We start from the raw sequence: 19750 nt of genomic DNA on the forward strand, positions 1-19750 counted from the left end.
CCTTTCATGACACTCAAGGTCACCATACAGGACAGCTAGAACAATCAATTCAAATAAAAACACAATAAAAGTCAATAGAATACAATACAAACGTTAAAAATGCAGTCGAGTTAAAAAGAATAAGCTGTTCTAAACAGATGTGGTTTGAGTTTGGATTTAAATTGAGAGTCTAAATTACAGAGATCAGGAGGAAGTGAATTCCAAAGCTGAGGAGCAGAGTGGCTCAAGGATCTGCTCCCCATGGTGACAAGGTGACAGTGAGGTGAATGGAAGAAGAAGATCTGAGTGTTCGAGAAGGTGTGGCGATATGAACAAGATTAGCAAGATATGGAGGAGCAAGATTGTGGATGGCTTTAAAAGTAAGAAGAAGTGTTTTATAATTAATTCTGAAAGAGATGAGAAGCCAGTGAAGCTGTTGTAGAATGGGTGTGATGTGACGGATAGAGGGAGTTTTTATGTTCGAGAAAATAGATGAGAGGCCTGGTTGTCACATACTGTATTCTAAATGCACATGAGCGACAAAAACTCTGCTTGCTTGCTTGCGGTAATTTGCGGTAAACAAAATTGCCATTACTTGGTTGCAGGTCCTAAAAATGCTAATTCATCATTGTGTTCACAGACTATCTGTGGTTGGTCATTTACATATACATGTGAAAACAGGTGGTTCTTGGCCTTAATTAGCTGCATAGTTGCCTAGATACTAAACCAGTTGTAAATACTGATATTTCTTCTCCTACAGGCCCATAGTCAAGGGGTTTCAGGTGGTTTGGAAGACCCAACCCTCACTGACAAAGGTGCACAATTTGTCCCATACATGAGCTCATTTGTCCTATTTTGACTGCTATGCCATTTTAAATAGTGAAAATAGGCCATCGAAAAAAGGCTTTAAGACAAAGTGGAATCCTCTGTAGGCTGTCGGTTCGGTGTGACTTCAGCTAATCAGTTTAGTTCTATTCAAGCAAGCATTTTTAATGAGTGCAGAGAGGCTGGAAAATTTGTGAAGCTCTACATTGTTGTTATTATGATTATTATGTTAGAATTTTTTATCAATCAAATTGCTAAATTCTGAGGAAAATTGAACGTGCTTTGGGCCAGTTTGTTATTTGCAGAATAAATGACAAAAGGCCACAGACTTTAACAGATTTTTTTCTAATGATAAATAATGTAATAAATATGTATTTTAAAAATAAGTATCTTTTTTTCATATTTCTTTATTGCAAATCTTTAGGAAATATTTTTGGTACATCAAAAAGTGTGGTTATGATGACCATCCAACAAACGAATCCAGCTTAAAATGTCAATAAATCATTTAAATCTCATAATTAAATAGTAAATTAGGTGTATAACTCTAAAAAGGTCCACTTTTTGAGAAAAGACAACCACCCCTTTCAACAGGCTGGCTACTGGCCTGTCCTATACATCTCTGGTGAAGACCAATCCAACACAGAGATGGCAAAAGTACACACACCCTTTACTTAAGTAGAAGTACAGATACTCAAGTTTAAAATTACTTTGGTAAAAGTTGAAGTACTGACTCCACTTTGTACTTAAGTAAAAGTAAAGAAGTACGGCCTCAGAAATGTACAAAATTAAAAAGTACCCGTTTCGAACACAGTCCCAAAGACATGCGGTATAGATGATTATTAATTCAACTAAACTGGCAGTGTGTAGGTGTGTGTGAATGTGAGTGTGTATGGGTGTTTCCTAGTACTGGGTTGCAGATGGAAGGGTATCCTCTGTGTAAAACATAAGCTGGAATAATTATATTTTTATTTATAAATTGTCCAGGATACTATTTTTATATTTTATTATAACATTTGTCATTAAAAAATATTTGTTTAAAAATATTAATTGACGACAACAGTATAGGCCTAGCAATAGGCAAATAAAAAAATCTATAAAAACTGAAAAACAGCATAAATTCTGCAAAATAAACCGCAATTTGATTGTTTTAGCACTAAATGTACAAATCTTTACAAAAAAAGCACTATTTTTTGCGTTATTAGATTGAAAGTCCAGAGAAAGCCCGCGCAGTATCATCAAAAGTGGACAAAAAGCTTAAGCATTAAACCGCATGCTTTTGAACTGGAATGCGTCTCTCTTGTTTACCTGTGATCTGACCGAGCAAAAGGTGTCCTATTATCTTGTAAACAGGGCAGCATCAGTCATGTTAAATTCGCAAACTCCCTCTGTCACATCTGCGTAGTCATCCAAGCCTTTCTTCTAGAAGTCTTCATATACTAGCCCACGTACGGTGTGTAAGCTGAGAAAATATTATATACTATTCCTTCTATGCTAATGAAGGACTACTGAGACATTCCAAGCATGGGATGGGCCCTCCTGGTGAGGCAGAGTTCCTCACAGCTCCGATACACATCTCTGCCATTTGCTTACAGTAACCATGTGCTTTTCACCATACACAATTCATCTGCTTGTGATGTTCCTCCATATAACTTTGTCATGTTTGGTGTCATTTGACAGTTTATGACTTCAGTTTTGTAGTGATGAAATCAGCAGAGACATTGTTTGATTGTATTTCAATATACAATATATTTACTATTGTTGAGTCATGGCCTGAGGAGAGTATGTTACTGTATTTCTCCTCCATTTTATTTCAACTTTGTTCTCATGTTCAGCTGGTTTTGGGGGTTGGTTTTCACTTATGTTTGACAATGCTTTGCTCATGGTATAATAAGGAAAGGTAACTGTTGATCTGGGAGAATGGCTTTTACCCTGCATCTCCCGCACACCAGTGCGTAGCCTCATATGCTAACAAAGGCAGTTTCACTGTCTTTGTTGCTCAGCAGTGCATATGTTACAGCTAATTTCTTAATACAGTATGTTAGTTTGTTACATTCTACTGTCTGTATATTTAAACATGTAACTTAATAAACAACTTTGCCTGCTTTAAGACGTAGAGATTCTTTCTCTTTATCAATGATGATAGCAACTTTAATGGAGTCAGATTAATTACAATGGAGTCAGATATATAATGGATTTAAACACGCCATCCTTCAACTGCTTTCTGTTTCCGATTATTGGTTCAGAATAGCAGCGTAAGCCAAGCCACCAAACACATGAAAACGAAAGTAACGACCATGGGTTAAAAAATGTAAGGCATAGAAAGTACAGATATTTGTGTAGAAATGTAAGAAGTAAAAGTAAAAAAATAAGTAGTGGAGTAAATTACTGATTCCAGAAAAATGTACTTAAGCAGGGTCTCTGCAGATATCATAATGTCAAATTTAAGACCTTTTAAGACCTTTTTAAGACCATTAAGTATTAAATTTAAGACCTATATCGCAATATCAAAAACACGCGAGAGAAAATGTAAAAGCACAAAATTAGGGGTAAAATAAAGTTATTTAAATTTCCCTCTCTCGCATTACAACGCTCACGACTTATAAAACTGCACTTGCGACATTTGTCATTGAAATAATGGCATACTCTGCCAGCCGAAATCATGTCGCGCGCACTCAAAGCGAACTTCCACAAACACAGCGATGACGTCACATTCGCCGCGTGCACTGAGTTTAATAACAGAAAGCTGATTGCTATTGCAAGTTGACTTTTTTGTAGTTGTAATACCGCAAATTACAATTGGACTAGTGAAATAATGAACTACAACACCCCAAAAACCTAGCAACAACAACAAAAATTATTTAAATGAGCATTAGATGTAGTGTTACATGGACATCGCAAAAATAAGACCTGTGCAAAAATATTTAAGACCTAGAACAGCAAATTTAAGACTTTTTAAAGACATAAATTTCGATTTTTTAATTTAAGACTTTTTAATACTTTTTAAGACCCCGCGGGGACCCTGTTAAGTAAAGTAATGAAGTATTAGTACTCCGTTACTTCCCATCTCTGATCCAACACAATAAAAACTATATTAAACACAATACTAAAATCTGAATATAATATTAAACACAATCATCCAGCATGCAGAGTCTTTCACCTTGGTTTCCATCCATGTTGAGCAGCTTACCAACCAGCTGCTCAAACTCAGTGCCCACCTGCCCCACTGCAGTTCCAGCTGCCACAGACAAATGGTACACCCATGCCATCTATAAGAGATGAACACAGACAAAAATGCAGAAATGATGTTTTGTGCCATGAAATATCAAAACTTAAAAGTTAACATACATATTTAATACAAGCACTTGAACTCTTAAGTCCCACTTTAGCAATATATCTTTATATGTCAAAATCACTTCTTTTGTCTTTGACATAAGGCTGAAGTAAACTGCAGCATGTACTGACTATTTATGGTAAACTAACATGTTTAGTATAATTTATTTAAAAACTATTTATATTGTGCTATATTGTGTTTAAATATATTTATAATGACACATTTTATAAGGAAGTTGGAAATTAGTACATTTAAAATTTTTAACATTTTTAACATTTATAAAATTTAATTAACACTGTTCAAATCACACATATTTCACTCTTGCTTTAGAATGTTAGTAAACATTACAATAATTGTACTTGTGTAAAAAGTGATTTAAAATATTACCTTAAATATTACCTTTAATTTTACAAACGTAAAATGTTACTTTTTAAAAGAAGACACTAATAACAGTCATTAACTTGTATTCCCCTTTAGCACATTATTGTACATTTTATTTCCTTTCATTAATATGCTGTTAGCTGCTGACTGTTTGTAAAATTCTGAGACTTGAATGTGCTTCGCTGGCTCAGTATGGCACAATGACCTTCTCATGAGGCGAGTCGATCAGCAGGTATGTTGACCCCTGCCTGCCTGACTGAATGGAGATGGTGTGTTGAGCAGAGAGTTCAGCAAGGTCACATGACTTATGTTCTTCCTCCACACGGGCCTCCCACATTTTGATTTGACCTAGGGGAAACTGAGTAGGGAAATTTGATATTAATGCATGAACGTACAAATGTCATACAAGATTACTTTTTATTGAAGGAGACAGAAGACCTTGTCCTCTTGATTTCTGAAAAAGTAGAGAGTCTTTCCAAAAAGGGCACACCACACATGCTTAGAGCAGCCATGCTTCACCTTAAAGAGACAATAGATGATACAATCAGTTACAGTAACAGACATGCATTACAGTATTATCCAGCATACTATTAAGCCTGTAACACTTTTGATCAGGGTGGGTTTATTTTTAAATGTTGTTTTACTACAAAAAACAATATTTTTATCCTGCCTCTACTTTGTGACCTTACTAATTCTCATTCATCTACCTGTGCCTTGTATTGGAAATACACACTTTTCACTGTTCATTGCTGTAACTGGGTCCTTATTCCTGTAATTGCTAATATATTTTTGTATTTTGATTTTCCTTCGACTTAGTCGCTAATTTATTAGGGGTCTCCACAGTGGAATGGACCGCCGACTACTCTGGTATATACTCTGGTGAATGTCCTTCCAGCCTTCATTTGTAATCACAATTGTTAATTATTCCACAAAATACTGACCTCTTAACCAGGGGCATTGCTGGACTTAAAGCTCTACTGGGGCACAGCTACCCTCAAAAAAAAAAAATAATAAAATAAATAAATAAATAATAATGAATAAATTAACAATAACTATAACTATCTCTCTCTCTCTCTCTCTCTCTCTCTCTCTCTCTCTCTCTCTCTATATATATATATATATATATATATATATATATATATATACAGTAGAAGTCAGAATTATTAGCCCCCTTTTGATTTTTTTATTCTTTTTTTAAATACTTCCTAAATGGTATTTAAAAGAGCAAGGAAATTTTCACAGTATGTCTGATAATATTTTTTCTTCTTGTAAAAGTCTTATTTGTTTTATTTCGACTAGAATAAAAGCAGTTTTGAATTTTTTTTTTAACTATTTTTGGGACAAAATTATTACCGCCTTTAAGCTATTTTTTTTGATAGTGTACAGTCACTTTAATGTCACTTTAAGCTGTATAGAAGTGTCTTGAAAAATATCAAGTAAAATATTATTTACTGTCAGCATGGGAAAGATAAAATAAATCAGTTATTAGAAATAGGTTTTTAAAACTATTATGCTTAGAAATGTGCTGAAACAATATTCCCTCCATTAAACAGAAATTGGGGAAAAAAATTAACATGGGTGATAATTATTCAGGGGGGCTAATAATTTTGACTTCAACTGTATATATAAATATATAAATTATAAATATACAGTATGATTGTTATTATACAATTATTATTCTAAATAAATAACAGAAATTTTGCCTAAATATAACTGGAAAACATTCTACAGACACAACTGGAGAGATGCTAAGATAATTTTAAAAATATTTTGCATGAATATTATTTTATTTATGAAATTCTGGTAACACTTTACATTAAGGTTCATTAGTTAATGCATTTACTAACATGAACAACACATGTACAGCATTAATTAATCATAATTGAACATTTACTAATGCATTATTAACATCCAAGTCCATGCTTGTTAACATTAGTTAATGCACCGTGAGTTAACATGAACTAATAATGAACTACTGTATTTTCATTAACTAACGTTAACTAACATGAACAAATACAGTAGTAGATGTATTGTTTATTGTTTGTTCATGTTAGTAAATGCATTAATTACCATTAACTAATGAACCTTATTGTAAAGTGTGACCGAAATTCTTTAGACAATTCAGTTGAATACAAAAAAAGATGTTTTGTAGAATTATCTGTTGTGTGTTGTCTTAGACCCCACTCATGGCTGAGAATTATGTTTATTAAGTCTAACCTCCCTGACTTCCTCCCTCCTTTCTACTTCATACAAAAAAAAAAAAAAAAAATCTATCAAGAGCCATGCTTAGTACAAATAAGATCACCGTCATATTATTTAAACTTTGTTTTGTCGACTTGCAAAACTCACTGCTTGTCGACACCACATAAAAGATTATTATGGCGGTTTCACAACTTGAACAGCGCGGCTATTTTTTCGCTGTGCATGTTCACCACCGGGATTTACAGCATCAAACAGGAGCGGTGTGTGCAGCGTGCAGGTATGTCTTTTTCTGTGCACATACTCAATTTGCGTTTGATTAAATAACAATGCTTTCATCGTCGTTGGTTCTGTTGCATATAGAGAATAACATCTTTATTGTTTATTTTATTTATTTGTATTGTTTATTTTTACTTTATTGATTATACCTCTTAATAAATACACTTGCATAAAAAGTAAATCTTATCTCAAAGCAGCTCAAAGATGGGGCACTGGCGATTTTTACTGGGGCACGTGCTCCAGTAAATGAGGTCTAGCGACGCCACTGCTCTTTACTCTTCTACAGTTATTGTTAAGGTATTGTGTTCTCCTAAAATAAATAAAAATAGATCTGACATAGCACCTTTTTAATATTATCTGCAAAAAACATACACACATGCTGTAAATGAAAACATTTCTATTCTATCTTTGGAAGAAATATCATCATAAACTTATATTTTTAAATGGCAACTTAGTTTTCTCAATAACAGTAAGATAAGAGTTTTCTTTGCAACGAGACACTTTACCATCGTCAAGTGTCCCTTAATAACAGGCCGCATGTCCGATTGAGTGAATACCGGACTAGCGGCCTTGATCCTCTGGACACTCTGAAGAACCCTCACCCACTCCTCCAGGAGGTTTGGGGAATCCGCCTTCAGATAACACACACTTTTACCAGTGACTACCTAAGGGACATGACAACATTATGTTTAATAACATGCTCCTGGATCAGTGATCAACAAACAATATCACACAAATACTTTACCTGAAGCATCTGTTTCTCATCACCACGTGTTATAGTGCTACATGCATTCAGTTCAATCTGGCCGAGGGGTTTACGAATGACATCACTCTAAAAAACAAAATAAAAGATATTTGTAGCTTTACTACCTTATTAGTAGGCTGTTGGGTAAGTCAGTTTAGTAAATAATGGGTTAAGAAATATACAAAACACTAAAACTAAAAGACAATAAAGTGGATAGAAAAAACTTAGTACTTAAAAATGATAGAACCTCTCCTTGAACCACTTTCTTTTCATGGTGGAGAGCTTTGAGTGCCTGAATGATTTTAGGATCTACAGTGCATCCGGAAAGTGTTCAAAGCGCTTCAATTTTTTTAGAGATCTGTAAATGGCTGTACGTCATCGTTTCCCATCCAACCTGATAGAGCTTGAGCGGTACTGTAAAGAGGAATGGGCAACAATTCCCAAAGACAGGTGTGCCAAGTTTGTGGCGTCATATTCAAAAAGACTGTAAAGGCTGTGATTGAACAAAGTATTGAGCAAAAGCTGTGAATACTTCTGTACATGTGATTCTTCAGGTTTTTTATTTTTAATTTTAATTTTAATTTTTAATACATTTGCAACAATTTTTTTTTTTGCAACAAAACTTTTTTCACATTGTCATTATGGGGTATTATGTGTAGAATTTTGAGGAAATAAATTAATTTAATCCATTTTGGAATAAAGCTGTAACATAAAAACATGTGGAAAAAGTGAAGCTCAATGTACACTTGGCCGATGCAGTGTATATTGTCTGGAGTAAATGCCCCTGGTAGGGTCTTCCATAGTCTTGCGTAGCCAGACCTCAGACTGAAGGTCTGAAAGCTTTGCCTGCTTTGAATGATCAAGGATTGCCCACTAGATTATATATGACTGACAGGTTAACAAACCAATCACTTTATTTGATTTTGTGCAGCACCTTGTTTTTGTTTTTTGTAATGTCCTTAGAATAAACAGCCCATCATGTAACAGAATATCAATTATTCACAAATGTCTTTAAATGATTAACACATTGACACTTCGATATTCTAAACCAGGGGTGCTCAATCCTGTTCCTGGAGATCTACCTTCTTGCAGATTTCAGTTGTTACCCATTTCAAACACACCTGCCTGTAATTATCATGTGGTGTTCAGGTCCTAATTAATTGGTTCAGGTGTGTTTGATATGGGCAACTGAAATCTGCAGGAAGGTAGATCTCCAGGAACAGGATCGAGCACCCCTGTTCTAAACCATCTGTCAGTAAAACATATGGGAAATGATGGGAATCAGTGATAATGAAAGCATATGTGTGAAGAGAAACTGAACAAAGAAAAACAGAACAGAAAGTCCATAAATGCATAATGCAATGTGTTAGACCAGTTAGGACCAGTTGAAATTGTGCTTTCATTGATTTTGATTGCTTCTATTTCCAGTGCTGTCAGTTGAATTTTTTTCTTAAAGTAGAACACGTGTGTATAAACACTTTTTTAATTTGTACACTTTGTAATTTGTAAGTCAGTATTGGATAAAACCATCTCCCTAATAACTAAACGTAGAATAAAATTATTAAAAATTACAAAAGGCATTTAAACTGACTGGTGATTTGTAGAAGAGAAGCTCTCCATCCTTCAGAACAAACCAGTGCCTTTTCCATGCTTTCTTCCATGTCTTTACCATCTTGAGCAGGTACCCGGATTTCTCCATAGACTCCTGGGAAACACGAAATCAAATCACCATTATTTCTATAGCACTATACACAATACAGATACAGATTAGATTCAACTATGGAGACAATTTAGATGAGGGAGCTTTAAAAACAAGTCAACATTTCACTGCTTGTTCAATTCAGACAAAGAGCAGTATGAAATGGATCAGTCTGAAACAAGTTCAAATTAGCTACAAGCAGTTTTACAGGTATTACAGTTTTACTATATACCCCATACAGCTTAAGACATTTAAATTAACATGTATGTGTGCATATGTATGCTTACATTCAGAATGTTGCCACTGGATGAGCAGGTCTTTGGCTGTTTGCTTTCAGGTTCAAAGCACTCTGTATCAGTGGAGTAGGCATCAGGGGGTATGGCATAGTCACTCTCAGATGTCATAGAAGACAATGAGACAGCTGAGCAAAACACATCAATTTACTAAAGTTTGTGCTTGAAGACATAGTTTCTAAATTACATGGGTGCTACAATGTAAATTAGGCTGACATTACATGCTAGAATAATTACATGCTAAAAACATGATAAAACATACTAAACTGTGTTATTAGAAATAAAAAAATGACAAGCATTCTATGTGGGATATATTTAGCAGTAAGGTTAGGATTACATATGTGCAGTTTGTAGAGTATAAAACCATCACATCTATGAAGAGTACCTGTAAGCTGCATTTACATATTTTTTATGTGCATTTAAAGTGTATTGTGTGTATTTATTTAGTTTTTGGAAATTTGCAGGGAAGACTTTTGAGAAGACTGACATTAGTTCATAATTAATAAAAAGTAATGTAAAATGCTCTTGAATTGTCTGAGAAATTCTGCTGCTTATTGAGACATGAAAACAGGTAGACTTCACATTTAAATAGTAGTCTTTTTACCCAACCCTACGGTTGGTCAATCAAACCAATGCAGTCAAAATCTATGAAATAGTCCCCTACATGAATCCATTGTATTCTCTGGATACTACAGTTAACTCTTTTTCCATATAATGGAGATCATAGGGACCATTTTGAAAACGCTTTCTTAACACTTTTGTAACCAACAAAATCCTTCATGATTATTTACAGGGTTAGTTCAGCCAAAAATGTAAATTATGTAATTACTAAGCTTAATATCCTTCCAAACCACTGAGATTTTCATTCATCTTTGGAATGCAAATTTAGATTTTGATTAAATTTGAGAGCTCCCTCATCCTTCATAGACAGCACTGGCCCTGGCTCGCTCAAAGTGCAAAAAACCAAACCACTCAACCAACCGACCAACAATTCAACCAACCAACCAACCAACCAACAATCCAACCAACCAACCAACCATCCAACCGACCAACTGACCGACCGACCAACCAACCAACCAACCAACAATCCAACCAACAATCAAACCAACCAACCAACCAACCAACCAACCAACCAACCAACCAACCGACCAACAATTCAACCAACCAACCAACCAACAATCCAACCAACCAACAATCCAACAATCCAACCAACCAACCAACAATCCAACCAACCAACCGACCAACCAACCAACCAACCGACCAACCAACCAACCAACCAACCAACCGACCAACCAACCAACCAACCGACCGACCAACCAACCAACCAACCAACCAACCAACCAACCGACCGACCGACCGACCAACCAACCAACCAACCAACCAACCAACCAACCAACCAACAATCCAACCAACAATCAAACCAACCAACAATCCAACCAACTGACCAACCAACCAACCAACCAACCAACCGACCAACAATTCAACCAACCAACCAACCAACCAACAATCCAACCAACAATCAAACCAACCAACAATCCAACCAACTGACCAACCAACCAACCAACCAACCAACCAACCAACCGACCAACAATTCAACCAACCAACCCACCAACCAACCAACCAACCAACCAACCAACAATCCAACCAACAATCAAACCAACCAACAATCCAACCAACCAACCAACCAACTGACCAACCAACCAACCAACCAACCAACCAACCAACCAACCAACCGACCAACCATCCGACCAACCGGCCAACAATTCAACCAACCAACCAACAATCCAACCAACCAACCAACCAACAATCCAACCAACCAACCAACCAACCAACCAACCAACCAACCAACCAACCAACCAACAATCAAACCAACCAACAATCCAACCAACTGACCAACCAACCAACCAACCAACCGACCAACAATCAAACCAACCAACAATCCAACCAACAATCAAACCAACCAACAATCCAACCAACTGACCAACCAACCAACCAACCAACCGACCAACCGACCAACAATTCAACCAACCAACCAACTATCCAACAATCCAACCAACCAACCAACAATCCAACCAACCAACCAACAAACCGACCAACAATCCAACCAACCAACTAACCATCCAACCAACCAACCAACAATCCAACCAACCAACCAACCAACCAACCAACCAACCAACCGACCAACCAACCGACCAACCAACCGACCAACCAACCAACAATCCAACCAACCAACAATCTAACCAACCAACAATCCAACCAACCAACAATCCAACCAACCAACCAACCGACCAACCAACCGACAAACCAACCAACCAACCAACCAACCAACCAACCAACCAACCAACCGACCGACCAACAATCCAACCAACCAACCAACCAACCAACCAACAATCCAACCAACCAACCAACCAACAATCCAACCAACCAACCAACCGACCGACCAACCAACATTCCAACCAACAATCCAACCAACCAACCAACCAACCTGAAAATAAACCATATGCCCTCAACATTATCAAGATAAAAGAATTATAACAATGTCATTGCTCGAAGATAGAATTGTAATAGCACTTCCAATAGTACCTGCAGGATTCCAATTTTCATCTTCCTGGTTAGCAACCCTGTTCTTTAATCACAACCTAATCTTGTGTACTATACCTCTCTTAAAGGAGTGGGAGCTCCTGTGGCTCTTATGTGACTCTGATCCAGAAGTCTGGGCTTTTTCATCCTCTCCAGAATTAGACTGAAATTCCTCTGAGCTCTCCTCCTCTTCAGAACTAGATGACTCCTCTGAACACGTACTATTGCTTAACAAAGTCACCTTCTATGAAAATAAAAACAAACATGGCATTCATAAATGTATTTAAAAAGTATTTGTTTTCTTCTAAATTTAAAAACACTCAATGGTTCTTACCCCTTTGTGTGTGGTGAAGACAGGTGTACTGTTGTTGCTGTAGATAAAGGATGTGTAGAGCATGTAGGAGGGGCATGAAGATGCGTTGCAGTGGTCTAGAAAAAGCATAGGACAGTCTCACTAGTATTCAATGACAGTTTATTTTTTTCAATTGCTAACTAGTGTTTACCAATACTTAAAGGCCTTTTTCTAAACTCTCAATTTTCTAGCCAAAACCACATGCAGTTAAATAAAGACTTTACATTTCAAAATGCTGGATACTTTTTTTATATTTACTATTTCTATCAAAACAAAGTAATCCCGATTCAAAACAGATTCATTCAGTCAAAACATTACCACTAGTTTTCTGTGCATCAGGAACATACAGATCATCGCGGACAGAATGACAAAATGCCAACAATGAGTTGCTTTTCAAACACTGCAATACTTGTCATGTTTCAGTTGGACCTATATAGAAGATTATAAAAAATACAATAATTGATGACAAATTAATTTGACATAAGAAGCTTTGGCTGTAATGATTTTGGTGCCTGACATGATGGCAACCCATGAACCTAGTGAAAAGGGAGTCACATTAGACCTTACTGGCCTTTTGAAACTCAGGAGGCAGCTGATGGTTACCAACAGGCCAAGCGAGCTGAATTGAGAAGTTTGGGGAGACTGTGGAAGAGGACTATAAATTGGCAAACCATCTGGCACCCCAGAAGCAGTTCTTCACCAACACTGTTTGAAGTGGAGGAACCCTCCACTATCATAGTAATTGAGATTATGCGGTAATTAGTAATTCCCAGTTTAGCAAATCTGGCCTTATATCTAGGAATTGTAGGAATTGGATTGGGAAGTTTGGGGAGTTCGTGGAAGAGGACTATAAATTGGCTTCAAAGAAATTTTGGCAAACTGTCTGGCAACCTAAAAGCAGTTCTTCACCAATGTTGCTTATAGTGGAAGAACCCTTCACTATCATAGTGAGTAATTGAGATTATGCAGTAACTGGTAATTCCCAGTTTAGCATGTATCGCCTTATATTCAGGGATTGTAGAAATTGGATTGGGAAGTTTGGGGAGACTGTGGATGAGGACTATAGATTGGCCTCAAAGAAATTTTGGCAAACCATCTGGCACCCCAGAAGCAGTTCTTCACCAACACTGTTTATAGTGGAGGAACCCTCCACAATTATAGTAATTGAGATTATGCAGTAATTGGTAATTCCCAGTTTAGCAAATCTGGCCTTATATCTTGGAATTGTAGGAATTAGATTGGGAGGTTTGGTTAGACCATGGAAGACGACTATAGATTGGCCTCAAAGAAATTTTGGCAAACTTGTCACCTTGGAATTATAAGGTTCTATCTGCATTCTGAATGATTTCGAGATATTGAGCTTCAAAGTTTTTGCATTCAATAGCAAACAGTATGTGTGTAACATTTGTTTTTTAAATAAAAAGTGTTAAAATGTAAACAACACGTAAAAAAAAAAATCCCCAAATGTAAGTAAGTTGTCATTTAATAAGAATATGTCAATAACTCAATTTTGACAAAAATGTCAGACAGAACCTTATAATTTTAAGGTGACAAATCGTCTGGCACCCCAGAAGCAGTTCTTCACCAACACTGTTTATAGGGGGAGGAACCCTCCACTATCATAGTAATTGAGATTATGCGGTAATTGGTAATTCCCAGTTTAGCAAATCTGGCCTTATATCTAGGAATTGTAGGAATTGGATTGGGAAGTTTGGGGAGACCGTGGAAGAGGAATATAGATTGGCCTCAAAGACATTTTGGCAAACTGTCTGGCACCCCAGAAGCAATTCTTCACTAATGCTGTTTATAGTGGAAGAACCCTCCACTATCAAAGTAATTGAAATTATGCAAAAAGAGGTAAATCCCAGTTTAGCAAATCTGGCCTTGTATCTAGGGATTGTCGGAATTGGATTGTGAAATTTGGGGAGATCGTGGAAGAAAAATATAGACTATTTTTATCAGATTATGCAGTAATTGGCAATTCCCAATTGTTGGATTGTAAGAAGATCTATTGTTCAATCCTCTAAACTCAGCTCTTATCTAAACTCAGCCAAATTCTAACTCTAAAATGATATTCCTTGACAAGGATGTTGTTGCAGGTCTATGTTTAATTGTTTCAGAAACATGACCTCCCTATGAAAAACAATGATCATTTAATATGCACAATATGTGAATCCCTTGCATGACTACTTACACAACTTTCTGTGTTATTACATACTTCAAAACTGTTAAATACACTTATGATAACTCTGCCCCTCTAAACGAAATGAAAATGAACTCTTATTGTTCAAACAAAAAGATTTGTGTGGCAAGGTAGCTCAGTGGTTAGCAGCACTGTCACCTCACAGCAAGAAGGTCGCTGATTCAAGTCTAGGTTAGGCCAGGAGGCATTTCTGTGTGAAGTTTGAAAGTGTTCTGGTTTTGTCCACAGTCCAACGACATGCAATATAAGTGAATTGGATCATTTAAATTAACAGATTTAATGAGAGAGTTTGATGAATGGGAGATTGTGTGGGTGTTTTCCAGCACTGGGTTTACGAGTTTGTATACTCTCAGTGTTGGGTTGTGGAAAGCTGAGAATGCGATATGAAAGTGAAAAGTGAAATATGACTAAATAAACATTTCTTAATATTCAATCTTAATATCTTAATAATTTCCAAACTTGTTTGTGATGCTTATCTATTTGGGCACAGTATTGCAATGAAAAAAGAAAAACACAGAATTAGCTTAAAGTTGTACTGTAAAATGTTTGATGATTGGCAGACAAAGGTAAAAAAAAAATGCAAATGGAAAAACAGACCTTTATTAACTACATCTGTACATGATATCTCTGACAAACGAATTCCAGATTTGGCCACAGCATATATTCTGCTCTCCTGTGGATGACATGAAGTAACAAGTTTAGCACAAGACCTAAAAAAAACTATTCATAATATTACTACAGATTGTCACATGACTCACCCAAGAGGGCAGCCTGTGTAATGGAGGGGTTGGAGGTTTACTTCCGGGTATGGCTGCAGAGGTGTTGGGTGTTTGAGGTTCCTCGGGTAGCACCTCAGCTGAAAGCACATCACTATGTTCTTTTTCACCAGTCTCCATCTTTTGGTCCTCATTCATGTCTGTTTCTTGAGGCTCTAGAGAACGTAGCATGCTGATGGCATTTCTTGTGCGCCCGTGAGCAGCTTCACTATACAGCGGAGGCTGACTCATATGCTTTTTCAAAAGTGCCAAACTAACCTCAAAAGCATTTGGATTGCGCAGTCGAGGTTGCTTAGGGGAAGCTGGGGTGTCTTGAGAGTCCTGAGAAGGGGTGGGCCTTTTTGGTGTGAGAACAGGAGTTAGAATGGGACTGCGGGTATTTGTGTCACTGGAAGATGATGAGGAATCCAGATATTGTGACTGGAAGTGCTTGTTCAGCTCATCTGAGGATCCATCTTCAGTGTCTTCCATCTTGTTGCCCTTCTTTAAAGTGCTTTTGGTATCAGAAATACTAAGTCTGGAGCACTCCAAACGCTGCATGTCATCATCAAACAATGAGCTGCTGTCATCAGAAGTGGTGTGATAGGCTTCACTGGTGGTCTGGCTGAAACAAAACCCTTCAAATAGACTTCTCTCCCCTTCCGAAGCAGTGCTTGAAAGCACAGAGGAGGCACCACAAGACAACTTTTGTCCAGTACTTTCTTGCTCACCCTCATTTTCAGATCTCTCCTTAGAGCAACGGCTGATACGCTGTGTTTCTGGGCTCTCTTGCTTATCTCCAGAATCTGGATTGGATCAAACACACAGACTTAATTACATTATTGCACATAGTACATTGTTTTTTTATGAATCAAAAAACAATAATTACACTGTTAATGAGCTCCACTAAAATATTTTGAAAGTTCAGACAAGGGTTTGTCAAACTAACATCAACTCTTAGCAAGTAATATGATATTAATGAGGAAAAATATATATTTGTAATGATTTTCCTGCTTAATATTGGACGTAAAGCCACCATATCAAGTTAAAATATCTAAACATTACTGTTACATTAATCCACTTAGCTACCACTTTTTATCCAGTGACTTAAAGCTGCAGTGTGCAGCATTGAGAGGTTGACCTAGGTATTGCAGCAAAACTTCAAAACACTGAAGAGCCTTCTCATTTATGGCTTCTAAACTCTGGAATAGCCTTCCTGGTAATGTCCGAGGCTCAGACACTCTCGCAGTTCAAAACTAGATTAAAGACCTATCTTTTTAGTAAAGCATATACTCAGTTCATCACTTAGCGGTATGATACATAAATGTGCCCTACGCAGGTTTTTGTATCTCGTTTATATACACTATGAACAGCAGCTACGCTAATTATTCTCTTTATTCTCTATTTCCACCTGAGGATATTCATCCCGAGGCCCTCAGACTATGCAGCACCATTGTTTCGATCCAAGGCCACCGACGAGATGAACCCAAGGTTTCTGTAATCCTGGACTAGGCCGTATCCTGAGCATCTGCTGTGGTGGTCATGGAGGAGTGGAGAGCATGAGACGCTCCAGAGACTGACGAGTCTTCGCTGATGAATCTTCCAGCCTCTGGCGCCTAGACTGCAGCTCTGCACAAGATGTTTGGCCATAGGAGAAATGGTCGTGCCCAACTGAGCCTGGTTTCTCTCAAGGTTTTTTAATTTTGTTCCTTGCCACTGTCGCCACTGGCTTGCATGGTTCGGGATCTGTGGAGCTGCGCATCGACGGATTTGTTCTTCAGTGTTCGGACTCTCATTAGTGATTATTAACCACACTGAACTGAGCTAAACTGAACTTAAACACTGAAAACTGAACTACACTGTTTCAATTTACTATGATCTTCTATATGAAGCAATTAGGTATTGCTTGGGACATCGCCTTTTTCAGAGGAACAGCCTTTGGGTACCGAGTAAAATAGTCCACAATGAAAAGGATGTGTATATAGCCATAGGCAGACTTAAGCAGTGGACCCACCAGATCCAGAGCAATGCAGTCGAAGCACCTCAGTAATGGGTAGAGGTTGCTGTGGAAGAGTTCTTTGGTAGATGGGACATGTCTGGAAGGACCACTTGACTTTCAAACAGGGCCAGTTAAAGCAGTCGCAAATTTGTCGTGTTTGTGGAGCCCAGGTAGCCAGTCATTGGATGCGAGTAGGCTAACTCGCATCCAATGTATATATACTCGCAACTATATATATATATATATATATATATATATATATATATATATATATATATATAGTTAAGTAGCTGAAGTAACTGTTGGCATAAAATGTATTATATGGTAAAAACTCAAACAATCAATCCATCAATCCATCAATCCATCTATCTATCTATCTATCTATCTATCTATCTATCTATCTATCTATCTATCTATCTATCTATCTATCTATCTATCTATCTATCTATCTATCTATCTATCTATCTATCTATCTATCTATCTATCTATCTATCTATCTATCTATCTATCTATCTATCTATCAGTCTATATGCATGTGATCACCTTCTTGCAGGGTACTGATGCTCCTCTGGGATGGTTCTGGGCCTGTCTGTACCTGAGGACTCTTCCCTCTGATTTGGAAACAGCCAAAAGTCAGGCTGCTGAGCCGCTGGGGCTCACCCATATTTGGCTGGAGTGTTCCATCAGAGCACTGATCCATAGCTACATCCACGACATAAAACATGACACTTATTAGTAATATTATATAAATGTAAAAGGGATTTTTTTTAAATTATAGACCAAATATTTTCCTAATTTTTTGTATAAGCACTGATTAACACTGTATTTACAGCAAAACTGAATTATTTTAAATAATGTATAAAAACATAATAATAATGTATATGCTTTGACTAAATTAAATAATTTGTGTTTTATTTATAAACTACTGATAACATGCCTCTAAAATGAAATATGTAAGGAAGTATGAAGATTGTTTTTTGTTTAGAGTTAGTTTTTCCCCCAGAGCTGATAATGTGGGTTTTTTTTCACCTACTGTGCAATTTCATGTATGAATACCTTGCAGCTGTCTTCTCAGGACTTGAATCTCAGCCTCTAGCTGTTGGTGCCTATCCCTCAGAGAGGTGTTCTCTGTCTCAAACTAAAACAGAGACTGGTGACATTAATTCAACTTATAAACACTTTCTCCACTCGCTTTTCATTTCCTCCTTAGTTATAAAAACCAGAGACAGACAGACAAACAGACAGACAGACAGACAGACAGACAGACAGACACTGCACAAGTGTAAACAGAATGAACATACTGCATTTAGCTTCCGCATAACCCATTCTTTAATTTTGGCTGCTTTTTCTTCCACAGTCCTGGCATCTTGGATTCGATTCTGTTTCTGTAAAATGGAATAATATCCATATTTAAATGGATTTAAAAAGACTTATGTCCACTGATGTAAAAATGATTGTTTTAAATTGGACTGGATGTGTGATTTACCTGTTCCTCTAGCTGTTTTTCTAGAGTGGCAATAAGCTCATCTTTCTCCTGCAGAACTGACTGAAGATTTTGACAGCGCCTGAAGAGCCTCACGTCTGAATCACTTGACTGGATATCTGATGCCTTTAGACGCTCTTCCATCCACTGCACCTTTAACACACATGCACACAATGCCAATACCTGCTATATATATATATATATATATATATATATATATATATATATATATATATATATATATATATATATATATATATATAGTTGAAGTCAGAATTATTAGCCCCCCTGAATTATTACCGCCCCTGTTCATTTTTTTCACCAATTTCTGTTTAATGGAGGGAAGATTGTTTCAGCACATTTCTAAGCATAATAGTTTTAATAACTTATTTCTAACAACGGACTTTTTTTTCTTTGACATGATGACAGTAAATAATATTTTACTTGATATTTTTCAAGACCCTTCTATACAGCTTAAAGTGACATTTAAAGGCTTAACTAGGTTAATAAGGTGAACTAGGCAGGTTAGGGTAATTAGGCAAGTTATTGTATAATGATGGTTTGTTCTTTAGACTATTGAAAAAAAATAGCTTAAAGGGGCTAATAATTTTTTCCCAAAAATGGTTTAAACTGCTTTTATTAAGGGG

At 36.7% G+C, this 19750-nt stretch overlaps 1 protein-coding gene across 2 annotated transcripts in view; it reads right to left on the reverse strand.

Annotated features, from left to right (window-relative positions):
* Positions 1-19750, reverse strand: part of plekhh2 (pleckstrin homology domain containing, family H (with MyTH4 domain) member 2) — a 49431-nt gene that overhangs the window by 12259 nt on the left and 17422 nt on the right. The window contains exons 4-19 of one of the 2 annotated variants that reach the window (XR_015505581.1): positions 19107-19256; positions 18922-19005; positions 18677-18758; positions 18164-18322; positions 15625-16427; positions 15464-15539; positions 12646-12740; positions 12390-12555; positions 9726-9859; positions 9331-9444; positions 7740-7826; positions 7501-7659; positions 4955-5035; positions 4722-4874; positions 3854-4070; positions 1150-2057 (exon numbers count right to left, since the gene is read on the reverse strand). Coding sequence is in view for 1 of the 2 variants with exons in the window: in XM_087278809.1 (XP_087134935.1) it covers positions 3962-4070; positions 4722-4874; positions 4955-5035; positions 7501-7659; positions 7740-7826; positions 9331-9444; positions 9726-9859; positions 12390-12555; positions 12646-12740; positions 15464-15539; positions 15625-16427; positions 18164-18322; positions 18677-18758; positions 18922-19005; positions 19107-19256 (2452 nt within the window). In the remaining variant the exon portion in view is untranslated. Of the gene's footprint in view, positions 1-1149; positions 2058-3853; positions 4071-4721; positions 4875-4954; positions 5036-7500; positions 7660-7739; positions 7827-9330; positions 9445-9725; positions 9860-12389; positions 12556-12645; positions 12741-15463; positions 15540-15624; positions 16428-18163; positions 18323-18676; positions 18759-18921; positions 19006-19106; positions 19257-19750 lie in introns of those variants that run through there. The other variant, XM_087278809.1, reaches the window with a different exon arrangement.

This window comes from Danio rerio, chromosome 13 (genome assembly GCF_052040795.2).
Source record: "Danio rerio strain M-AB ecotype USA chromosome 13, GRCz13ab, whole genome shotgun sequence".
NCBI classification, from domain to species: Eukaryota; Metazoa; Chordata; class Actinopteri; order Cypriniformes; family Danionidae; genus Danio; species Danio rerio.